At 48.2% G+C, this 25,724-nt stretch overlaps 1 protein-coding gene across 4 annotated transcripts in view; it reads left to right on the forward strand.

Moving 5' to 3' along the window:
* Positions 1–25,724, forward strand: part of INCENP (inner centromere protein) — a 212,983-nt gene that overhangs the window by 16,337 nt on the left and 170,922 nt on the right. For all 4 annotated transcript variants that reach the window (XM_086956376.1, XM_086956374.1, XM_086956375.1 and 1 more), the window contains exons 2-3: positions 14,345–14,489; positions 14,698–14,805. In XM_086956376.1, coding sequence (XP_086812502.1) covers positions 14,353–14,489; positions 14,698–14,805 — 245 coding nt within the window. In that variant the 5' untranslated portion in view covers positions 14,345–14,352. The remainder of the gene's footprint in view (positions 1–14,344; positions 14,490–14,697; positions 14,806–25,724) is intronic.

Below are 25,724 nucleotides of genomic sequence, written 5' to 3' on the forward strand. Positions count from 1 at the left end.
AGTAGTTCACTATACACCTCTGATTGCGTGCAACAGTAAAGTAAGTCCGCCTCCCAACGCTTCTTCGTGGGAACTGGCCCCCGCATCCAACACAGGGCAACCAGGCGCTTTGCCATCAGTAACGCCATGTCCGCAAGCCGCCGCAGTGCCACCGGCAGCGGTTTGGAAAAACCGAGCAATGCGAGCGCCGGGCCGGGCAAAATCTCCTCACCTAAAATAGTGCTGAGATCCGCAAAGACCTCTACCCAGTACTTATGAATAGTGGGACAAGTCCAGGCAATATGGAGAAAGTCTGCCGTGTGAAAGTGGCAACGCTCACATTCCGCCGACTCCCTCAGCCCATACCTATGCAGCCTTTCGGGCGTGTAGTAGACACGCTGCAGGAATTTAAAGTGTATCAGGCGGTGCCGACTGTTGAGCGAGATCTTTCTAGTGTTGGTAGAGCAATAGCGCCACATTTCGTCTGAGATAGGAGATTGGAGGTCAGCTTGCCAGGCCAATCGAGCCTTGGAGGGGGGGCACTGCCGATGTCTATCACCCAGTGTCCTGAGAGTCGTTATCAGTTTGCGAGAAGAGGGGGTCTTGATTACATACGTGAGCTCCGGCACTTCCTGCGGTTCAGCCAACTCCGGGCCCAATGTGGCCAGCGCCGCTCTACGAACCCTATGATATTGAAAGATATGTAACAGTGTTGCCCCAGCGCAGGATTGAAGGACCTGCTGCAACGTCTTCAGGGTGCCGTTTAAAAAGAGATCTCCCACGGTGACAATACCCAATTCACGTAGCGCCTTCAGGACGCCCTTCTCCGTCAGCGGGGCCAACCAGACTGCCCACTCCACACGGAGGAAGGGGGAGTACAGCAGCACACTCTCTCGGGAGCCAACCAGTGCATGCCAAGCATGGTTCGTGGCTGCGATAGAATCCAGATTGCCGACCCTCCTATCGGGTGGATAGCATACTGTGGCCGGGAGAGGGATGGGGTCTGTAAAGAGACGTTCCAGTTTCACATGAGGGACGCCAGGATCCCCATGAATCCATGAGTGAAGATGTGCTCCCTGAGCGATCCTATAGTACCGCTCCAGGTCTGGAGCCCCAAGGCCCCCTTGCTCATACGGAAGCATGAGCGTTTGCCACTGCACCCTCGGCTGCTTACCCCCCCACGCAAGGCGGATGAGCGTCTGAGTAAGTTGCCGGAAAAAAGCTTTGGAGAGGACCACCGGTATATTCGTAAATAAAAAAAGAAACCTGGGGAGCACTACCATCTTCATGAGCGCTATCCTGCCCATGAGAGAAAGCGGGAGTCTGCACCACACTTCGACATCATCTACCAGTTTGGAATAGGCGACCCCGTAGTTCTCTCGTATCAGGATCTCCGGGTCCGTATGTATGCGTATCCCCAGATAGCGGATGGAGTCTGTGGTCCACTGCAATGGGTACTCCGAGTCAAATGGGAGTGTCACCGGAGTCAAGGGCAACGCCACCGACTTGTTCCAGTTGACCCGAAGGCCCGATAGGGCCCCAAATCTTACCACTTCCCGCAGCACCGCAGAGAGGTTTGTCTCCGGGTCACGGACATATAGCAGAGTGTCATCCGCGTAAGTTGAGATACCAATCTGGTACGTCGGAAAGTTTATCCCTTCGAACCGATGATACTCTCGTATAGCGCAGGCGAGGGGTTCCGCCACCATGGCGTACAACAGCGGAGAAAGGGGACAGCCCTGACGGGTGCCCCTTCCAATCTCGATAGGAGCAGTCACTAAGTTCCCTATCTTTAATCTCGCAGTGGGCTTGTAATATAGAGCTCCCAACATTTGTAGAAACGGTTCACCGAGTCCAAACTTACGCAGGACCCTAAGCATGAACGACCACTCAACAGAGTCGAAGGCCTTCTCCATGTCTAAGAAGATGGCTACCGCCTTATTCTCCTGCTTGACGTGTTGTATCGTGCCCAATACCGTGCGGATATTATAAGTGAGATTGCGTGAGGGGACAAACCCAGCCTGCTCTGGGGCAACCAGGTCCGGGACCAGGAGCGCCAAACGGGTCGCAAGTACCTTTGCATACAGTTTCGCGTCCACATTGATCAGCGACAGTGGTCGGTAAGAGCCACACTGATTAGGGGGTTTACCCGGCTTCGGGATGGTAATAAGTAGCGCCTCCCTCATGGATTTCGACATGCTGCCCTGTTGGCAAATGTCATCGAACAGAAGCATCAGATACGGGACGAGTTTGTCCTGAAAGGCCTTGTAAAACGCCACTGTGAGGCCATCCGCTCCAGGAGCACTACCAGACTTCATGCCCTCCAGTGCCTCCGTTATCTCCTCCTTTTGGATTGGGGCCATAAGAAACTCCCTCTGCCAGTCGGCTAAGAAGGGCATTTGGATGTAACTTAAATAGTCGTCGATTTCCTCCTCAAGGTGGCTATCTCTCGAAGAGTAGAGTGCCGTATAGTAAGAGTGAAATTCCGCTAGTATGTCCTGCTCCTCCGCCACCACTTCCCCAGCAGCAGTCACTAATTCCTCAATCACCAATGGGGGCCTGTTGTTGCGCATCAGTTTGGCCAGGAGAGCACCAGGACGCCCCCGTTCCCCATACGCGCGCGCCGTGGCATATTTGCCCATATGTTTAATTTCCCTATCCGCCTCCTCTTGAAATTCCTCTAGCAAAGACTTAAGTTTGTCTGCGTCTGTGGCAGCACCCGAGACTCCCGCCTGCCGTTCCAGATCGGAGAGTTGTGTTTCAAGGAGTTGCAGCCGGCGCCTAATAGCCTTGAGCACCCCGGAGTGTTTTGCCATAGTCATCCCCCTGATGTACACCTTAAACGCATCCCAAAGCACCTGTACGCTATCCACCGATCCCACATTGGGTGAGAAATAGGCCTCTATGTCGTCGGCTAGTTCCCCTCTGAAAACTTCATCTAGGAGGGAATACGGGGGAAACCTCCTAGGAGGAGCCACCAGTAGCAAGAGTAGTGGCGAGTGGTCAGACAGTGTGCGAGGCAGCACCGTACACCCCTTCACCGCGTCAAGCAGGGAGCGGGAAACCAGTAATCTATACGTGTATGGAGGTTATGGTAGGCCGAGTAATGGGTGAACCCACCCCGCCCTGAGTGTCTATGACGCCACACATCCAGCAAGTCAAGCTTCAGACATTCCGACAATAGAAGCAATGCCGAAGCAGCCGGGGATCTAGTGGGGCCCGCCGATCTGTCTAGTTCTGGGTTCGGCACTAAGTTAAAGTCCCCCCCCCCCCACAGCATTCTAGAGCCCACAAACTGCCTACAGCTGTCTGCCAGCAAAGCGTAGAAATCTGGGGAATCGTAGTTGGGGCCATACACATTCACCAGCAATAGATCATGTCTCTTCCCCACACATCACCCCCCACAATTCAGAGAAAACCTCAGGCATGGTAGGAGCGTCGGAGCGTGTAGGTACACATAGCATCAACCAGAGAACCATGCGACAGAACCACAGTTTCGACAAAGGAACAAGACCAACCCCCCCACAGGTCGCAGACCGAAGTCAGCTCAGAACAGAACAAGCAGAAAGCGCCCCCCCCCCCTCCCACCACCACCCACTCCAACCCCCCCTAATCAGGTTGAGACCACCCCCACCCCACCACAGGGACCCAGAACTTGGACAGGGCAGCAAAACCATAGAGTTGGGAATCATCCCTGGTGGGGCATGGCAGGTCTCTGTGAACACCCCCGCAGTGAGGCCGGGTGGCCAAGCTCGAGAAGGACAGCAGCTTTTTGGCGAGCGAAAGGAAAGCAGTATGTCCACACTACCAAGGCACACCAAGCATAGGCAATGGTAAAGTCTACCTGTGGGGGAAGGAAAAACGGAGAACAAAAAAGGCAGCGCACCGCATCGGCGTACCATCTTAAAATACATTATACAATACGCAATAAAAGGGGAGGCCCCAGAAATGGCAGGAATGAAAGAGGAGGGAAGGACGAGACCCTCCCCCGGTCAGCAAAGGAGTGGCAAATGGCAACAGCGAACATCATATAGCCTGTAAAGCCCATCAGTCATTGTCACTCAGCTGGTTGGTGGCCTCACGTGAAGATCTAGTGGTGGAGTGTCTGGATTCCTTGTCCAGGCGCTTGGCGAAAGAGAGCCTCCCTTGGGTCAGGGAAAATAAACGTTTTATTGCCTTGGCGAACCCTCAGTTTTCCCGGATAAGCCAAAGAGTAGGACACTTCGTGTTTCTGGAGGATTTTCTTGGCTGGTAGGAATTCTCTCCTCGCGGCTTGCACTGACATGGTGTAGTCTGGATAAAATGAAAGTGTTGCCCTGGTGGGTGATGGTGCCTTTGTCCCAGGCCGCCCAGAGGATGGCATCACGGTTGCGGAAATTCAATATTTTAGCCACGATGGGGCGTGGGGGCATGCCAGGACGAGGGCGCGGCCCCAGTGAGCTCCACCACAAAGAAGGATGAGAGAACGTCGCCAAATAGCTCTCTGAGGAGGTTCTCCATGTAGTCCTCCATCTTGGAGATATTCGTGGATTCAGGAAGGCCCGTCAGGCGGAGGTTGCTCCGACGGGAGTGCTCCGCCAAGTCCTCGTTCTTTACACGGATGACAGCCAGTATTTTGTCCATCTGAAGCAATTTGTGTCTATCCTGGGTGGCGGCGTCCTCTGCGTCAGAGACCCTGGTTTGGAGTACGGGACTAAAGGCCTCACCCAGGGGGGGCCCGCGGCAGGACCCCAGCCCAATCCGACAGCGGCCCGCAGGGCCCTAAAGCTCGAGCCCCACGAAGGGAGGCACGAACCAGATGGGGCCCAGGACCACCTCCGCTACTACCCCGACAGGCCCGCGCCCCAGCTAGGACCCGGCCGCCGACCAGGGCCAAAGCAGGCACTAGGCCCCAGGCAGGCCGCGACACCCCAGGAGCGGGACGGGCGGCAAGAAGCCGACCCCCCCCCCCCCCCCCCCCCCCCCCCCCCTTCAAGGGGTGCACTCACCGGAGGGCGAAAGATGTTCCGCCGCGGGCGCCTCCCCTGTGCTGCGGCCCCCGGCCTCCGCTCCAGCCCAGTGGCCCCGATCTCTGCCTCGGGAGCTCCGGAATAAACAGGAGAGGCGGCAACAAGTTCCAAACGTCCCCACAATCAGGTAGGCGGTGCAGTAGGTCAGCAAAAGTTGATTAGGCTGCAGGATTCTGAAGGATTAAAAGCCACGCCCCCCCCGGCTGTCTGAATAGGTCAGTTAATTTTCTCAAACTCATACCATTTTTAAATAAATACCCTGTACATTAATATTATAAACTATTTCAAAATATATCAGGAATTACAAAAGCACATTTTGGTTGTTAATTGAGAAATGTGATGTAAACGGAGTTAAACAGGAGCTAAAGAAAAGTCCAGAAAATTTTAGGTGATGTGTATGACACATTTGCAGAAATTCTATTTTCCAATTGTTTGCACACTATATAGTTTTTATCTGTAAATCTGCATGTCAGTGTGAAACGTTGTGGCCAATTCAATGTAAAATTTGCTGATAACAAATGTGTGCTACCACTTCATGCTTTTGTCATTTAGTTACAAAAAGACATGGTTTTTAAACATAATTTGAGAAACACTCCTGCCCGTCCTAATGAAAATGCTGTTAATGAACGAAGGGGCACATAAGGGGTCGCACGTATTCTATATGTGTTTAGACTTGTATTATATATCGAAAAAGGTTTAGTCTATTAAATCAAACCAACGGTTTTTTGTACAGCAGACACAAACTTGCACATTTGAAGGTGCTCATATGTGACCATGAAAAACATGGCGGCTCAAATTAAATTATTTTGCCCACAATCACATCATTTGAAACCAGTTTATGGGTCAGGAGCATTATATATAGGTAGAGTAGATTATTTAAGTCACTAGACCTGCTGGTTTAATGTAACTTTTTGATTTTTCAGAGTCTGATAGTCTAAAACCTGCTACACCTCAAAATTCTTCTCTTTAGCCCTCTGCTGTTGCTGCACTCTGCGCTACTACTTTGTGCCACTGCACTCTACTGCACTTTATGCAACTACGCTCTGAAGCACACTGAGCCACCCTACTGTTAATGCAGTCTACGTAACTGCACTGTTACCAGTCTGCTTTAGGCCACTGCAGTCTGATGCTCCTGTCCACTTTACAACACTCTACTCCCCTCTATGCTACTCTAACTCACTACTACTTTTCTGTGCCACTCTACCCCCTCTGCCACACTGACCCTCTGCCACACTGACCCCTTGACGTTCTACACCACTTCACTCTCCTACACTGCTCTACGCCAGTCTACTCTAAAACGCTTTATTCTACTCTCCTACACCGCTCTATGCCACCTACCCGCCAGTGTCTATACCCCGTTAACTTTAGCCCTGCTGAACAGCAGCCACTCTGGTGTGCAACATTGCTAAAATACATTAGCAAAGCCTATAGCTCTTGGATTGGTAAGACCTATTGGCTTTGTCAGTGCTCGTTTTACTTTGAAAATTGTGGACTTAATTGTTCGCTGTCTCCTCTCTTAAATGCTATTGGTACACAAATAATTGCGTTTTCTTACTTAGTTGGATCATTTATAGGGTCCTTGAATGCCAAGTTGGGCTTGGGTGAATAGATAATGGAGAGTAGTAAAATCTGTGGGCATCAACTCCACACACTCTCAGATTGTGGCCATTTTAATCCTAGCTAAGACATCTACTACTTGCTGGATAAGGGGGGGCACTACTGTTGGTTCAGTTACCGATGTACTATGAAAAGACATTTGTTTTGCAAAGTTTGGATGTTGAGTTGAATCAAAGCATTAACAGAAAATCTAGCGCTATTAGTCAGTGGTAACCGTGATCGGATTTTAAATGCTTTTTTAAAATTACAATTTTAAAAAGGAAGTGGCATAAGTAAAGCTTGTTTGCTGAGCACAAAGTTACGATAATTAATGTCAAGATATTTAGCAGAGCTTTTAGTCCAACCTGGAACCAGGATATGTTTTTTCAGGTTTTCTGTAGGAAGTTGACTTTACATCAAATATTAAATGATATGTTATCATGTGAAGAGTCCAGGGGTTCTCTTATGAGTAGACCTTGGCACTCTATGATAATCCCAAGGTGCTCCGCTATGGGGCTAATGCGGTTGAGCAGCCATAAACTTATCACAGAGGGGTGCAAGACAACCAACAATGCACATAATAGTCAATAAGCGAACACACGACTCAAGAAGGAGATCCACACCAATTTATAAAAATAACCTGTATCTTTATATATGCGTTGGTACCAGAAACCATTTAAGTGCGTTTAAAAAAAAAAAAAATTATATAAATATTTTAGAGTTCAAAAAGTTGACAAAGCAATTTCTATAGGCCTCAATGTTATACTATGGAAGGAAAAGTCAATTCAGCATTTACGTTTTATAGTGACTTGCGGGATCCTTCTCCAGCATTTAAGGTGAGTGGTTAGCAAGGTTCAAGGCAGCTGTGTCCATGGGTGCAAAACAGCATCTGGTACCCAATGTTATCTTCTGGAGAATGGTAGCTGGTAAAGAGGTTGTGGGCTTCAACTGGGGGACTAATCGGACTGAACCAACGGGGGATTCAGACCTTTGATGCTCCCGGCATATGGACACAGTTAGTACCCTTCTCCATGGCCCAGGCGCGATGAGTGGAGTTTTCTGGTTTCTCTTATTGGGAGCAATCTCGGTAGAGGGAAGCTTGAATGAAGAAATTGCAGGTGATGTCTGAGAGTCCACAAGTGTTGGGCTCGGTCTCTGGAGGTCTAGGGGGATCATGCTGATACAGGCAACGTTGACTTGAAACAATGGGTGCAGTGATGTCTTCAGTTGTATGGTTTCTCTGGTCACTGAGTCCTTACAGAGGCCTTTGGATGCCTGCAGGGGAGCAGTTCAACTGCTTCTCGGGAGGTCTTGGTTCCTGGGTGAAGTGCTGGCATGTCTCCTGGGCTTTTGGGACTCAGCAGCTACAGGACAGTCTACTTTTATTGTAATTGGCTAAGGCAGCATGCAGGTTGGAATGGTTGGTGCCAAATCAGTTGCTGAATCTTCTTTTCTTGCAGGATACAACTCTTCACTTCTTAACTTTTCAGGTCGGCAGGATCTCCTTTCCTGCTAGGGGCGTGTAGGGTAGGAGCCAATCTACTACTTACCCTAGGGGTCACTATGGACCCCTCATGACAGTTTCCTTTGGAGAGTGGGCATAACCCTATCCCAGAGTTCCGAAGTGTGCTAACACAGAGGGCTACTTCTAAAGTTGTACCCAAATCAGGTTAGGCCACCTTAGGGGTGGTACAAGCCTGAGGGTGGCCACGCCTAACTAGACTAGCTAATTTCCAGCCTGACCCGGGGCCAGAGGGCTCTGGGGGGAAAAAGGGTCCGGTCTCCTCTCGGTGTAGCCAGATTGTTCATTTCAAGGGCAGAAGTTAATTTGATGGTTGCAGGACTAAGAGTGCTAATCAGTAGATCCTCCTGAGGGGGGACGGTTGTTAACACCCTCTTCCTGTGAAGGCTTTATTTCTGACCTCCTGAATGTAACGGCCCTCACCCTGGGTGGTCCGTAAACGATCGGCTGGCAGAGACCTGTCAGTCAACACTAAAGGCTTGTAGGTTTTCCAAGGGACACCTCTAAGGTGCCCAATGGGTGCATGTATTCACACACCCACCACTGGAATCTGGGTGGGTTTGTGAAGAAGAGATGTTTGTTACCAAAAAACCCTATTTTCAGCGAAGCCATCGTGTAGTTTGGGAACACGTTCTGCACTGAAGATTGTGAGCCTACACTCCATGTGTTCTGTGAGCCCTCTTCTTGCATTTCTGCTAGTGGGTTTGGTGAGCGGTCAGTTCGGGTGGCACAATTTGTGCTGCAGCCCTTCGGAGTCCCTCTGCAGTACTTCAGGCTCTAGATACCGGGGGGCGCTGAAGGTATTACCAATTGGTTGAACAATTGTACAGTTTTGGGTGAAGACACTGGTACTTGGGACCTGGTTAGTAGGAATCAGATACACTTCAAAGTTGTGTAACATGCCAGGCAAAAAGGGGTAGTGCAATTACGTTTTTTTTAAAATTTCCTTTTGAAACAAATTAATATTGCGCTCTCCATGCCCTTGGATAAGAAGGAAAATATATACAATGACAGTGAACCCGGTAAAACAAATTCTGCGGCTATGTTTAGGATTAATGAATATGTGGATATGTTAAAGGAAAGCAATGAATTCGATAAATCATTTGGGTGATGCCCTAGCGGCCTTTAAACTAGTTTCTAAAAATCAAGGATATGCATGGTTGCGGATCTTAAAATTGTGCTGAGATTTTAATAACCCATGCATAGTCGAGTAAGTTTTGAATGTGTATGCTTGTTTTAAAAAAAAAAAAATTTAATGGGATTCTAATAGCAAATGCTGTTGACTGTTTCACTTTCTGTACAGGAGAACCAAGTGTTCAGTGTGTGTTAAGTATATTTCTGTTTGTGCTGCAGTATTTGGTTGTTTTTATCAGAAAAATCTGCGGTGCACAATAAAAACAAGCATTTGCAATGCAATCTGTCTCGCATTTGAGTTGGAGCCATTGGCATTGTAGCTGGCAATGTCTTCGTCTCGTGTAGTATGAAGTGTATGCATGTGGTGTGTAGTTGAATTAATTGAATTGGATTGGTTAGTTGTGTAATTGTATGGAGTGGATTTGTTCTGTGGAACTGGGTAGTAATTATGTGATTAAGTTGGCTGCATTTATGTGGAGTGTGATTGTAATTCTATTAAATGCTATTTTGTGTTGTAGAGTGGTATGTAGTGGAGTTGGTGTGCAGTTGAATTGTGTGGCACTGTGTGGAAGTGTGTGGATTGGATGTATGTGGCGTGGTTTTTAATTGTTATATTGTGGTTTGGTGTTTAATTGTATGGTGTGGATTGGAAATATGTGGAATTAAACTGTGTGGCGTGTAATTGAGTGGCTAGCTTTGCCTTTTTGATGACAAACAACAAAAAGGTACATGCTAAGTTCAAGATCTGTTAGCTCTAACTTTTCTTACATTTTTCTTACACTATCTGCGTCGTAAATTATATCTTACTATGTTATGGAGTGGATGTATGTGGTGTGTAGAGGAATTATGTGGGTTGCAGTTTGGTGTGGCATTGTCTGGCGTTTAATTGTGTGGGGTGGGTTTGTATAGTGGAGTTATGTGGCATGTTGTGTAGTTCTATTATGTGAATAGCACTTATGTGTATTTGAGTGGTCTGGAATTATTTGGAGTGTAATTGTTATATTTTGTGAAGTGATATATAGTGAGTTTAATTGTCGTGCTGCTGAATTTTACAGTATGATCAATTGTTGTAAATTGGGTATGTGGTGTGTAGTTCGCGCTTTACGAATACTGAATATAGTGGAATGATGTGAAGTGCAATGTGGCTTGGTGTTAAATTTCTGTGGTGTGGAATTTCTTTGTGGAGTTGAATAGTGTGGCATGAAATAGTGTGGTGAGTAGAATTATGTGGCATGGTATGTTTATTTTTACTATGTGATATAGAGTGGATTTATGTGGGGTGTATTCATGTGGTATATAATAGTGTATGTGGCGGCAAATTATGTGGTGTTTGAGTGGCATTATTTGGATTGTAATGTTGCGTGGATTGTAATGGGTGGATTGCAGTTGCGTGGTTGTCACCAGAAGTGACGTGTTGCACTCCTCTCTACCTCTGTCCAGGTCTATAGCGATGACCAAAGAACACTGCACAGTTGACACTCAATCATGAGTTGGCAACCTAACTTAATAGGGCAGAGACGTCCTGTTAATGAGGTATAGAACACCTCTCAGTGGAGTGGGTGGGAGTAGGGCGCATAAGTAGTGTAACATAGAGGGGCAGGGTTGATGCTGCGTTGTACAGGTCTGCCTATTTGGTAAGAGGAGATAGGTTGAAATAGCTATACTTTAAAGAATCCTTGAAACTAGTCGCAAGCATTAAGGAAACAATTGCCTTGAAAGGCAATACCAGATTCGGAGTTGCTTTAAAGAATTGAACTTCAATTGCAGAAAGATAAATACCAGAACTGTGAAAATGTGTTCAAACCGTATTACCAGTAGCAAAGCAGCGTAATTGGTTCCCAGTGTACAGAAACATAGCAATGGAGTGTTCAGATGTGAGGACCATCTGGCTGGATTGGGATCAAGTGGGAGGGAGGTGGGAAGAGGCTATTGGAGACAGAGCGAGTGGACAGCTGTATTATAAACACAGAACATGCATGCACCTAGACTTCAGACAAATCTGTTTGTGAAATGTATTAATATGACTGGACGTTCTTTGCTCTGCATGCCAAACGTAGCTACTCGATAACGGAATACAATGCAAAACCAGCGTAGTTCAGTAATGTTTACTGCTCACTTGTGCTTCAAAGGAGTGGAGGTTAATGGAAAAGACGAGTCAGAACGACTTCCTGTGAGGCCACACCGTGCATCTAAGCAGGCTCCCATGTACTTACCAGCCTGCCTCGTGTATGTGGAACAGCTTACTACAGCCGAGCATTTATTTAATTTGTCCACTGTGGTGTCAGTCTATGGGCACCAGCACCCCTTTGCTACATGCTAATGTGCTGCAGTGTACATCCAAGAAAAGCAACTTTGAATAAATTAGGCGCCTTCGGAAAACTGCCGTTCTCTAAGAACATGCTTTATAGGACCATTAACTAAAAGGGTGCTCAGAGCCTAGGAGCCATTAAGAACACACGTGCTTATGAGGACTGCTCTTACCGGCTAAACTGAACAAAGCAAACTCAAAGTTTGCAAATGTCGTGAACTGTGTTGACACACGAGCTGAGGCAAACAAAAACAAATACTGCGCATAAAGGAACCTAAATGAAAAAAAAGTAAGGCCACATGTAACTGGGACCGTCTTCTGGGAGGGTCCGAAACACCAAAAGAAGAGACTAGTTACGCATAACTTACCAAACAAAAGCAAACATTTGTGAAAGACGCATACACACACAGAAAGAATGGAAGGCCCTTCAAGCCCAAAGTCTAGATCAGTGGTCTTCAAACTTTTAAATGCCACGCCCCCCGTGGGAGAAAAAATTATCAGGCCCTCCCTTCAGAATTTTTCGAAATTTTATTAAATTTATAATGTTTAAGTATGTATGCATATTTAAATATTGCAGTTATGTTTTGTTACCGTTTTTATAAATGCAATCAAATACATGATTGCCAAATATACTATTCTGGCCAATTCCGGCCTTACTACCATGCACAAGTATCCGCAGTGTGACTATTAGAAGTGGGGGTATGGGTTTGAATATTTGGAGTCTCTTCCATTTTGACACCCCCGTCCAGCTAAAATATAAATTACAAAACATGTTGGTGTTGGGCCATCACAGAGCGGCTTTGTGTCGCTCATTTTTGTCAGCTAAAAGCAAAGCACTGTTAGCAGCACAATGCTTCTTTTGGGCAGAGCCTGGTCTCCAGCCCCCCCTCCCCCCCCCCCCAATACCCCCTCTCCCCCCAACTGAAGAAGAGTACTCCCTTGGCCCCAGCCCTACCAGCCTGTCACCAGCTTCTACGAACTTGCGACCTGTCTTGCAGGCAGCGACCTCTGAAACCCCTGGGAGAACTGATTCCTTTGGAAAAGACTCCAATCTCCCATGGACAGCAAACCTTTGCAGAAGAAACTGACACAAAGGGCTCAGGATACAGCTGGAATCCCAATGCCTGTCCATTCTGCACCAGACTCCCAAGGCCTGTGTCTAAATGGCTTAGGTGTGCAGGGAAGTCTCCCCAGCGATCCAGACCTTGTGTCCAGCGTTGGTTGGCCTTGCCTGATCTCCACAGCGGTGCCTGCAGTGGAATCCAGAGGCTCACCACGACCAGCTTCAGTAGGAAGACTCGAGGCACCCCTGCACCCAAAGCCCCAGGGCCTTGGTGAGCTAAACCAATGGTACCCCTACGGCCCCTTGCACCTCTACTTACCTCTGCCATTGGTTTCCCTCCTGCAACCTCCGGTGTAACGCCTGTAGCCTGTTTTCCAAAGGAAGAATAACCATAGAAAAGGATTGACACCCCTGCCATTCTGGTGCTAACCCCCAAAGCTTGGCCCCCTGCAACCTATTTACCTACCTGCAACAAATGAGGCTTTAGGCACTCGTAGCCTCCATTGAAAAGCATTTTATCTCTGCACCCAGCTGCCCCTGTGCTGCTGGTGGTGCAGTTTTGGTAAACACCTGACCCTTACTTACCCCGTGCTGACTGTTGGTTCTGAAGACTGGTATAGTAAGTGCATTACTTACCTGTTGAACCACGATATTGTTATCCTTGTAAGATAACATTAAACTGTGCTGAAAAGTTTCTAAGTGTGAATTTTTCAAAATAAAAAAATGATTTTTTTTAACAACTTACTTCACTTATTACAAAGATCTTGGTCTCAAAATATAAACAAGGCTTATTTTTCAAAAATTGGTCTGTATCAACTTCTTGTGTCGTGTCCATTATTGATCAGTGTTGTGCAGCCTTACCCTCCTGTGTTGAGCCTAAGGCTGCGTGCGCGCCCACAATACCACTAATAGAGCACTTTGGGTTTTACACTGAGCCCTGTACACTTTTGGGGAACCCCTGGATTCTGTGCACTGTGTAACCACCTAGTGGGAGAGAATGTGCTTTATTTTTGCTTGCGGAGCGCATACTGTTATTTTACAGGTATTTTAACATTTTGTGTTGTCCTTCAGAAAAGAAATCCATTCCTTCTCTTCCACACACCCTATACTCTGCACGTTTCACATAAATCTTTAAAAATTCCTCTCACTTTGCAGTCCGAGAAAGAAAAGTAAACCCCCAAACCCATGTTAAAAGAATAAGAAGCAATTTGTCAGAAAACCGATTCTGACATTTGACTTCTGTAGTTTAATTTGACAAACTCACAATGTAAAGGCATCTTTATATATTCCTCAGACTTTTCCCCAACCCACCAGCAATCCGCTTGTCACCCCCAGTTTGGAAAACGCTACTGTAGATCCCCTTGGGCCACTACAGCTTAATATTTTAAGGAAATGGTGGATAGCAGTAGCCTTTTGCCTCCTAGCTAGAAATGCTTGGAGTCCTCTTTCTGTAATCGATTTTTGGTCCACTTAGTTTTTGCCAGTGCCACAGCTTCTTTTCTTTGAAACTCCGTTGTCAGTCCACTTTTCACATCTCTCCTTCCCATCTTATGTTCTTGCTTCACTTCCAACCAGCAGTATGGTGCACTCATTCTGGTGCTTTTGGTGCTCTACCTAAAAGTGGGGATCAATGAATGCTGCAGTGTTGTATATGGCAGAGTGCTACAAGGTGTACTGACTGTTTGTATTTTTGCTGGATGCCCAATCTAATCCCTCTGCTTTATTGGTTTCAGGTTGAATCATGGCTGACATGATGGGTGCTGCCCAAATGCTAGAAGTTTTTGAACGCAAATACGAAGAGTTCTCTCTGAATATAGAAAACAAGCATATGGTATGGCTGAGAGAGATCGAGGAAGAAGCTCGTCGAATGTTCAGCAGGTGAGTCCCTCAAATTTTCTGCTTTAGCTCTCTATATTCTGGTACACCTATATAGCATATTGGTTTTGGGTGGGGGATAACCCCCCTTACCCCTTTTGATGTATCTTCTTTAACTTGTTAAAGAAGTGAACTATTGCTGCTGTATTTTTTCACTGGCCTCCCTTTTGAGATGACAGAAAAACAAGCTGCTTTTTTTCTCTCTACACAGTGACTTCAATGCTGAACCAGAGCTGATGCCAAAAACGCCTTCTCAGAAGAGAAGACGGAAGAAAGCAAGGCCATCCGGGGTTCCAGAAGAGGACTCAACAAGGCGGAGGTTAGATGAGTTTTTCTCTACCTTGCTGGGACTGGTTGGTGGGGAATGGTGTTGGTCTTAAGCTTGAAATGAGTAGCTGATTCTTCCTCCAGTATCTACCAGCAATGCACTATGTATCTCTAACCTACAGTGGATTTGCCCTTTCCTGCACGTTGCCTGCACCATGCACCTTCAAACTATGCATGGTTGTTGAAGTTATAAGTGTTATTGAGAGTTCTTGTTCCTCGTTTGCAGATTTTCTTTTTTAATGGGGTGGGTGGTGAGTGTGAGAAAGTGGCTCTATATATACTGGACCAGAATAAGATAGAGTGTGTATAGAGTCCACAAACCCCATAGGTATAACCGAGGTTAAAGCCAGGTGTGACCTTACTCTCTAAAGTGGTTGCTTGGTCGAGCAGCAAGGCAGTACCAGCGGACAGTGTGAAGCATTTGTTGTACACACTCAGTCAGCAAAAGGTTTCACACACTCAAAGACTGAACTCCAGGCCAATTGTTTTTATATCAAAGATATAGTTGTTTTATTTCTAGAACCAACAGGCATCAAAATATACTGTTCTCAATATGCGAGGTCTCAGGTGAGTACTTTGCAGAAAGGCAATTAACTTGGTAAACAAAATAGGTACAGGGGTTGCAGTAGGCAACACAATTCTACTCACAATTTAGCATGAAGCACAATGGGTTTTCCTGTATAAACACAGTTGATTACTTTGGTAATTCCAGGACTGGCTCATAGATTCAGTCCTGGGGTCTAAGCTGGAAACAGTTTAGCAAAAACGTTTTAGGTATTGCAGTGAATTTTCAGGAATAAAAAGGTATTTTAAAAGTTCACACTTGAAAACTTTTTAACAGAAAAATTCAGTTTGCAGGTAAAGTACGATGTTACTTTTGTAATCCATTACTGGGCTCCTTGGGCCAGCACTGGGGGTCTCGACTTAAAACAGGTAAGTAATTACTTTTCGGTATTTCGTATGATTTTTAAAGAATATTTCTAGTTTTCAAAAGTAGACACTTAGAAGAAATTTCATTGAAAAGCAGACAATTGATTCCTATGGAGAAAATACAATTTACTAGTAAACCCGCTAGGGATTACTTTTACGGTTCAGCGCTGGGCTACAAAGTACAGTACTGGCTCCTCTCCTGATCCCAGGTGAGTATTTCGAATTCGGATGATTTTATATGAATATTTCAAGTTTTCAAAAGTAGACACTTAGATTTTTTGAGTCAAACCAGTTAATGTTATTCAATGGCAGGTAAGTGAGTTACTGGTTTCCTGGTGAGTACTCGACTAGTGAAGTTGTGGTTCTGGGCATAGAGTCGGGGGTCCCCCAGGGTCCGGTAGGTACAGTTAGTTCACTCTCAGCGGCGCCCGGGTGCAAAGGTAGTTAGGCCCAATGTTATCCAATGGGGACAGGGGGGGGCTACGGTTGGTGGCTGCTGGCTAGCAGGCCACGCTGCTGTGGGAGCTGGGTTCCGGTCACTTGCTATGGGGGATGCAGGATAGGACAAAGGTGGCACAGCCAGCGGTACTCGAACGGCTGGGTGCTTTTGAGCCGTCGGGCGCTCAATGTTATCCAATGGAAAAGGTAAAAAGGGAACAAAGGCTGCAGGCTTGGGGCGTAGACTCTCCAGGGGCGACCAGCACATCAAGAGGTAAGTTGGGATCTTGGAGCACAGGTAGGTACCCCAAAGGGAGGCACGGGGGCTGTAGGGCGCCGAGTGCAGGGGTGTCTTTGGGTGCCGGAAAAGCTTACCCTCACCTGGTCGCGGTTGGGGGTGGGGGGGCCTTTTTCTGAGTCTGTAGGCGTCTGGTTCACAGAGGAGTGTCTTTGGGCACTGGACTTAGGTTCCCAGTCGCCGCCGGGACGTCCTCGTGGTCTTGGATCACTCTGGCACGGGCCGGGCTCGGTGGGTGCAGAGTGGGCTGGTCCGGAACTTCCTGGCTGGCACCAGAGGCGTTGTTGCAGCAGCGTCTCTGCTGATGGGAGTCCCAGTCTTTAAGCGGGTCAAAGCAGGCAGGTCCTCTGGGTGTCCCAAAGTTGCTGTCTGCAGGAGTCACCGGGATTTAGGCAGGAGCAGGTTCCAGGATCGACAGGTCGGTAGGGCTGTGGCCAAGTCAGTTGATGTTGTCCTGTTAGCAGCTGTGCGGCGGGTCTTCGTCTTGATCTTCTTTCTTCTTTTGGTATCTGGATCTGAGGAAGAAAGGTTCAGGGAGCCCCTAAATACTGAATTTAGGGGCGTTACAGGTAGGGCAAGGGCAGGGACCAACCGGTCCCTGTCCTGGGGTGGGTACAACCCCTAGCTGCTCCTCTCCTGTGTGGGGGGGGGGGGGCAGGATCCTAGCTGTGATTGGGCAGAGCTCCACATCTTCAAGATGGCCGGAGCACGGGGTCGTGCTTCACCTAGTCTCCCCCACCTGAGGGGTGGGGTTGGCACAGGCTGGCACCCCCCAATGACGTAGTTTTTCCTGCCATAGTTGGGGTCAGGACTGGTGAGGGCCAGCTGCTGGGTACAGCAAATGGTCTGGAGAAGCTCAGAGGCGGCATGCCTTTTGAAGCTTCACCCTGCCCATCCTGGGGGAGGAGACCTAGCACCGTGCCCAGGATGTGCATTGTTGCAGGCCCAGGAGAGCGGGGGGGCTCTCCACCCAGGGGTCCAGCAACATGTCTGCTGTGTGGCTTCCTCTGCAGCCACTCAGCCCAGACGTGGATTGTAGGTTAGGTTTTCAGAAGGAAACTCTAAAATGCCCTCTGGTGCATTGTACATGAAATCCCACACTGGCATCAGTGTGGGTATAATGTGCTGGGAAGTTTTGTCCCAAACTTGTCAGTCTTCAGTGTAGCCATTATGGTGCTGTGGAGTTCGTAATGACAACCTCCCAGCACCATATACTCTTAATGGCATCACTGTACTTACAGTGCCCAGGAATGGCCCTGGGTACTGTAGGGGCACAGGACTCATGCACCTGTGCCCACACCTCATGCATAGGGCACCCAGCTAGAGGGGTGACTGAATTATGCAAGGGCAGTGGGTTCTGTAGGCATGGCTCACAGGGATGTGTGCCATGTCAACTTTTTTTGTTGTTGTTTTTTAGTTCTGTACTCAGCCTGCAAAGGCAGTGTGTGGGTGTCAGGGTACAGGGCCGCTGAGGGTGGCACAATAAGTGCTGGAGTCCTCAGGGGTATTCTCTGGTCACCAGGCCCTGGGTACCTAGGGTACAATTTACTAGGGGCTGACAGGTGGCCAGAGTTGCTAATTGGGTTTTAGTTTCAACACAGTTTTTAGGGAAGGAACACAGGCCCTGTGTACCTGGTTGGCAGGAACCTAGGGCACACTCAGTCAAAGCACATCAGCAGTTCAGAAAAAAGTGGGGGCATGCCAGTGCAAGAAAGGTGGCACTTTCTCAGTGAGTCAGGTCTGTGGCTTTCCTTAAGTGCTGGACCACATTTCTTTCTCAGCCCAAAGAGCTTTGCTGCACAGAGACCAACACCTGTCTATAAAGCTCCACTCCACCAAAACCATTAAAGGGGTGTGAAGTGAAAATTGGGCTGTCCAACACTTCACTGATACTCATTCCAAAGATCCAAGAGCTATCCCTTATAGGACGCACAAGCCCTCACCTACAGAAGTGGCATGCTTCATTATCGAGCCATGCTCCTCTCTAGCGGGCCCCTCTAATTGAAAATATTAGCTCTTTAGCCATCTTTTCGGCTTTAAAGAACAGCTATTACGATTGACTCAAACAAAAGACTACCTATTTTTATTCTTCATTGTTGCAAAGTCATCCTCTTTTTATTAACAACAAAGAAAAAGGGCAGTGGTCAGTACAATCGGAGCAGTCATTATCCACATTTTGCAGTGGAAGGAGTCACAGTACATACATAATCTTGATGTTATAATGCATTCAGGGCAAAACTTAACATTGCGGTCACAGTGCAAGCGGTTCGTCAATCGGGTCAATTCGGGGAGGGACACAGATGAAACCTCTATATTCATTCCAGTTGGACCAGATTTCTATCCACTTCTTCGGGCACCCCCTTGCCATGTACACAGTTTTTTCCTGGAACATGCACCTGTCCATGTCAGTTTTCCATAGGCCCACTCTAGGAGGCCGGTCTGCTCCCCATAGTCTAGCGATGTTTCTTTTAGCTATTGCGAACCCAAGAGTCGCCCATAACCTCCCACGGGGTGGCAGGTCTGTAGGTTCCCATATGTTTAACAGGCACCTCTTGGCTTCAAGCCTTAGCTCCACTCCCCACACCTCTTGCATACAACTGGTCACCCTGGCCCAGTAGTGCCTCAACAGTGGACATTCCCACAGTATGTGGAAGTAGGTTCCCATCTCTCCGCACCCCCGCCTACAGCATCCATCATCACTGCGGCCCATTCGTTGTAGTCTAGTTCCCGAGAGAAACTCGGTGTAGGATTTTTAATTGGATGAGCCGGAGTCTGGCCGATATGGCCACTTCCTTAGGGGAGGCAAGTGCTAATCTCCATTCTCCCTCGTCTATTTCGAGTCCATCGGCCTCCCATTTCCCTTTAAGGGGGAGTAGCAAGTCTGGGCGGTGAGTTAATTATCTTTTTGTCGGTAAGGGATATGGCGTGTTCGGGCAGGTGGCCATCTAGAAGTCTATCCTCTAGCGGGGAGGAGTCTGGGGGCTGTGTTCCCACGGGGATGTTAGCGTGGAGGGAGTGCCTAACCTGTAAGTACCTAATGTGCCAGTTCGTAGGAGCGCTGGAGCGAGGCAAAGGGCACCACCCCGTCCGGGCCCCACAGGTCCCGAACGTGTGAGATGCCTATGAGGTCCCAGTTGCGGAACCCCTTGGTTCGGCCGCGCGTTCCCAGTCTTTCCGAGACCCAAAGGGGTGGCCATCGTAAGGGTGTTAGACCATCCTAGTTTGCGTTGCACAATATGCCACAACTGCACAGAATGGTGCGTGGGCCTAGTCAGTGGGTACCTCCCCGGCCTGGAGTAGAGCGCCGCCTCAAAGTTGCTGCCCGCTAAAAGCCAGTGATCCATTCCATATCCTGGATCATTGTCATCACAGTAGGTGCCCTGGTTATTGGCTGAGAGGTGTGCAGCCCAGTAATATTTGCGGATGTCTGGGAGCGCTATACCACCGTCGAACCATCCTAGCGTCAATTTCCGAAGGGATATGCGGGGCATTTCAGTCCACAATAGCTCCCTCTGCGTTGCCTCAATGGACGTGAAATAGGAGTCCGGGACCAAGTCTGGGTGATTTTGCAAGGTGTATAAGAACCTCGGCAACGCCATCATTTTGAAGAGTGCCGCCCGTCCAAGGAGGGATAGTGGGAGCTTCCGCCAGGAGGCATAGTCTCTTTTGAATCGCTGCAGGGGCAGAAGAAGATTTCTTTCGTACCTGATGGTTTTCTCTTTGGAGATAAAAATCCCTAGATAGCGGAACCCCTCCGTGGCCACCGTGATCGGGCAGTTTCGGGGGGTGCGGGAGTGTCACCCCTCAGGATATAACGTATGGACTTGCTCGAGTTGATACTGTAGCCTGAGTTTTTACCGAAGCTAGCAAAAATATCCATGGCCACCATCAGGGACTTGCGAGGTCTCGTTAGGTAAAGGAGGATGTCGTCTGCGTAGAGGGAAACCCTATCCTCTCACCCGTCAGCCCAGCGTATTTCATCAGGGACAGGTCCTGTCTGATCCAGGTGGCCAGAGGCTCCAGTGAGAGGGCAAATGGGAGTGGCGAAAGGGGACACCCTTGTCACGTTCTCCGTCCTAGTTCAAATATTTCAGAGACTTTATTGTTCAGAGACCTGGGCCAGGGGGTCCGAGTAGAGGAGGCGCACTCACCCTATAAAATTCGGGCCGAAGCCCATTTTGCGGAGGACCGCCATCATATAGGGCCATTAGAGCGTATCGAGTGCCATTGCTGCGTCTATAGACAGCAGAACCGCGTCCTCCTGGAAGGTGTGACATCTTCCCAGCACTCTCTGTACTCTCCAGAGGTTAAGTGCTGTGTTCCGGTGGGGCATAAAGCCAGACTGATCCGGTTGGACCAGTACGGACAGGGCTGGTTTGAGCCTGTTTGCGAGGACCTTGGCTAAAATCTTGGGCTCTGCGTTTAATAAGGATATGGGCCTGTAGGAGGCACAGGAGTCACTTTGTTTCCCTTCCTTGGGGATGGCCACTATAGTAGCAATGCGCTGATCGCGAGGTAAAATACCCCACTCCTTGCTCTCCTCAAACATACGCTTTACGTTAGGACTAAGGCCCCCAGGTGCGAGTTTATAAAGTTCTATTGGCAAGCCGTTTGGCCCAAGTGCTTTTCCCTGTGGAAGATCCCTGATCGCCCGGACTAGTTCCTCTATAGTAAGTGGCGCCTCCAATTCATCACGCTCCGAGTCAGAGAGGGTTGACATTCGAATGTCAGTGAGCAATGAGACTGAGTCCTCCTCTGGTCTATCAGAGCTTCTGCTATATATCCGCTGGTAGTGTAATGCGAATTCACTAACTATGTTGCGGGGTTCCGTGACTACGTCTCCAGATTCCGTCTTGACCTCTGCAACTACTCTCTGAGAAAGTTGTTTCCTGTCTAGCCAGGCTAAAAGTTTGCCTGCTTTGTCCCCTTGGTCGTAGAGTCTTCGCTCTTTGTCTCTAGCTAAAGTTCTGGCAGCATCAGTGGCCAAAGCCCTGTATTCTTCCGCCTTGAGTTCCATCAGGTGGACTGTCTCCGGCTTCTCCTCAGTTTGAGCCACGGTTTCAAGTTCTAGGAGGTCTCTTTCCATAGTAACGATATGCTCTTCCCTTTCCTTGCGACGGCCAGCAATCGCAGAGAGGGCTTCCCCTCTCAGTACAGTTTTGAAAGCCTCCCACAACACCGTTGACGAGGCCACCGTACCTTCGTTGTCCTCAAAGTATCGGTCTATAGAGAGGGTGAGTCCCCCCCCCCCCCCCCCACCACCACCACCACTACCACCCAACCAATAGAGGTGAGTGGTCCGAGATCCCTCTCGCTAGGGGTACCACCTCCTGAACTGTCATGTCATGGTACAAGGGTGCTAGTATGTAGTCAATGCGTGAAAATGAACAATGTGGGCCAGAGAAGGTGTATTGCGTGCCCCGTGGGTGGCGGGTATGCCAGAGGTCTATGAGACCAAAAGCCTCGAAAGTCTGCTAGCCATCTGTGACCTGACGGTGTGTCCCTTGGTGGAAGTCAGTCAAAAGTCCCCGATATCAAAGCGTTAAAGTCACCCCCCACCAGGAGTCGTCCTTCCGGGAGCAAAAGGAGCAGCTTCCCTAGGTCCTGATATGATTGGGTTTGAAGACCAGGCGGGATATATGTAGTGACTAGGCTCAACCTGTGACCCTCTCATGTACCTGACACTGTCTCAAAGCGCCCTAAGGGGTCAGAGTCTGAGATCTAGAACTAGGGGGAAGCTACGACTAAGCAAGATGCCCACCCCCGGGATCCTGAGGTGAAGCCGGCATGGGCCGATAGGGTGTAGCCCCACCGGTTTAGTGCGTGGCATGTTACCCAGAAGATGCGTCTCCTGCAGGAGTACCACATCGGGGAGGTGCCTCTTGACAAATTGTAGCACAATGGTCTGTTTAAGCTTGTCCCCCAGCCCGTTGACATTCCAGCTCATTCTTTAGATTCTTATCCCACTTCATCACAATGTGTCTCTTTCACCGGTTCACCCTCCCTGCATTTCTTGAGGAGACGTTTCTGACTTGACATCCTGCACATTTTAACACAACTTTCAGCAGTACTAATACATCCCTGGTGTGACCATACCACTATCCCAGAACAGGCCCCATCTTCCCGTCCCACCCCCCCCTCCAATGCCCCTTTCCCCAACTCCCCAGGTTCCCACCCCCCTCCCTGCTCCGTAGGTTTGAAACTACCCACATCCCCAATTAGCAGAGTGCCTTTCGTCCTGAACTCACCCCGGGCGAGGGAGAACTTACAACTTTAAATAACCTGTCTTCCCTTCCTAGTGGACCTTTTGTCAAGGCCGCGCAGTAGCCCCGGCCGTGTCCGCTGCCCGGGTCCCCCCACCCCGACACACAGCAGTTGAACCGTGCAGTGTACAACTCCTACATGAAGATTGTTCGTTACCTGTCCATCACATCCTTATGCAGTAAATACATTCCCCCCCGGTGCATCAGCATACATAAGCATGGTGTTGTTCGTTACACTCTTGTTGACCACATATCGGTCCTGAGGCCTCTGTCTCCGCGGCCCCCAGCAGCTTCTGGGGTGTCCCATCGAGGGTTAGCGGATCTGGACCTCCAGGAGCGTTGGCTCTGACAATCCAGCTCTGTTCTCCCAGCCACAGATTCAGGGGATGCCACCTGTGTGTCCCTCCAGCTATGTCCCTCCGCTCCCTTCCCAGTGGCAGGCAAGTCCTTGTCCAGCCAATCCTGCACCTCCGATGGCGAAGTGAAAAAGAAAGATAATTGGCAGGGCTTGTCGGATTATGGCCGGATTATCGTTGTTGGTGGCTCGGTCGCCCGAAGCGCCGGGATTAAGCGGCCATTTTAGCTGGTGCTTAACCACGCCCCCAACAATATTATATTGTTGAATTTCTCCTAAAATGTACATACAAGAAGTTATGAGACTTTCTTGTTTGTAAGTCCAAATTCAGCCTTTCAGTGGTCTGCCCTTATTGGTCAGAGTTAAGTGGATTAGCCAGGCTGCTGGGAGGGCAGTGTGCTGGTCTTTAGGAATGCCAGGCCAGGAGGTGGCATCGTAAACTATGCCCTTCAAAGGCAGAGGGGAGGCCTGGGTTTCAGTTTCACTCTGACACTCTTGACCCAGAGTCAGGGCTAGTCTTAAGGAAGGTATGTGCAGATGGTAGGGGGAGAGTCCACGGAAATAAGCCATCCCCAGGGGGTGTGTTAGCCAGCTCTTACCTCCTTGCTGGAAAATCAGCCATTATGGATTTGGAAGAATGATGCACTCTGGGACATAATAATGCCACACTCTACAGGATGTGATCATAACTATGAGGAGTTGCCCTGCTCTCATTGGTTAGAAGTGACCTGGTGCTTGACCCAGAGAATTTTGAATAAGTATCTGAGAGGGGCAGAGCCCTCCAGATCTGCTGCTTAAAACCGAATGAAGCAAGAAGTGCCCTGCTGAAAAGATTTTGCTGTGCAAGGAACTCTAAGGCCGGACCTATGAAGACTGCACCATCTGAAACTACAGCCCTGTGTATTAACTTCCTGCCAGAGGTGTCAAGAGTGGAACTCCCTGCAAGCTACAGGTTAACAGAGCTCACCTGGACAGCCCCACAAAGAATTAAAAGCCTGGAATACCAGTGGATTTGTAAGGGTTTTGTTCAAGTGGATTGCTGAATTGAAGTTTCACACTTTGAAGGACCCTCTTGGAGATTCTAGAACCTTGGATTGTGTGTTGTATACTTTAGGACCCGCAAGCAAAACTCCAGGAAGGTGTTCTAACTGGATCCTGCTTGCTGAAGAAGGCAGCACACCACAGTGGTGAGAACGTTCTTCAGAACAATTTATAAAGGTGTGTCCCTGACAGAGAAAACTAAATTACTAAAAGGGGCACTGTTCATATCTCTGGTTCCCTACAGTTGATCTTTTTCGTTTTGGTGTCATTTAAAAGATAAAAATATGACATATTTTAATAAATTGGTGTAGGCTTTTTATTTGGTGTTGTCTTAATTATTTACGGAAATGGTGTTTTTAAATGCTTTACATACCTGTCTTTGAAGTTAAGCCTGTCTGCTCACAGCCACGTTACCAAGGGTTGAGCATAGGAATAATTTTCTAAGACCTATGCTGAGTGCTATCAAGTGTTAGTTGACTTATTGCCAGTGGCAGACCTACATTTGCCCCTACCAATAACCCACTTTCCAACATTCATACTTATAAATCTGTAGATATGAGTAATGTTTTGTCTTTAATTGGAAAATCAACAAAAGCTTAAAAGCAAGTGTAGGAACTGGGGTCACCAGTTCCCCGGGGGTAGCCTGGCACGAGCAGGTAGGCACCCGAAAGCTTAGGTGTTAAGTGACTACACAGCACACGCATCCACTGAGACAATAAAAGGCACGCAATGACTGACGCCACTCCAGTGAGTTTGATTAAAAATCAAATAACTTTTATATAAGATTAAGGTTCAGGAGTGGAAAATCACAGTATCTATTACTCATCAAAGCATTTCATTAGAGGGGAGTAAAGGGAGCAGTTCAATAGATTAGCATATTTCAATAACCATTTCATAAAGGGATTAGCATCCCATTACTTTAGCAATAAACCTTTTATCCTGAGGGAACCGGCATCTCATCAGGTAGGAATAACTTGCCATAAAATGTAGAACAGTTAATTAACCAAGGTCAACCCTTTCAGTAGGTAAGGACAACCATTTCAATAGATCCCTGTAGGCGTTCAGGAATAAACATTTCTCTTACCATAGGTGGAGAATTTCAGTACGGCAAGAATAAGCAGTGCCTAATGTAAGCGGAGCACAGATACGCTAGGCGTCAAGATTCAACATTTCAGTACCTGCACTAAGCAGGCATAAACATTTCATCATATACTGGAAGGCAATCAATCAACATTTTCCTATGGAAGAATAAACAGCTCTATCTACAGGACTAGACCTTTCAGTAAGAATCTGGTAACATCTCAATTTAGGGACGGATACACATTCCATCTTGGGAAAAGTCAGGCGCATGTCATTGTATCTCCCCTGTGAGAAGTTGGTCAGGGTAACCTTTACTCCACATTACATCAAGTTAGCACCCGCAAGGAAAATCATTAACAGTATGACCAATCAACAATACATCTGGTCAACAGTTCCTCATGTATGGCTAAACATTTCATCAGACTCAACTGGAGGCTTTCATTAGCCACGGCCATAGGCAGAAGTTAAAACATTTCCTCAAGGATCAGGCAACCTCTCATTATGGA

This window comes from Lissotriton vulgaris, chromosome 2_1 (genome assembly GCF_964263255.1).
Source record: "Lissotriton vulgaris chromosome 2_1, aLisVul1.2, whole genome shotgun sequence".
Taxonomy (NCBI): domain Eukaryota; kingdom Metazoa; phylum Chordata; class Amphibia; order Caudata; family Salamandridae; genus Lissotriton; species Lissotriton vulgaris.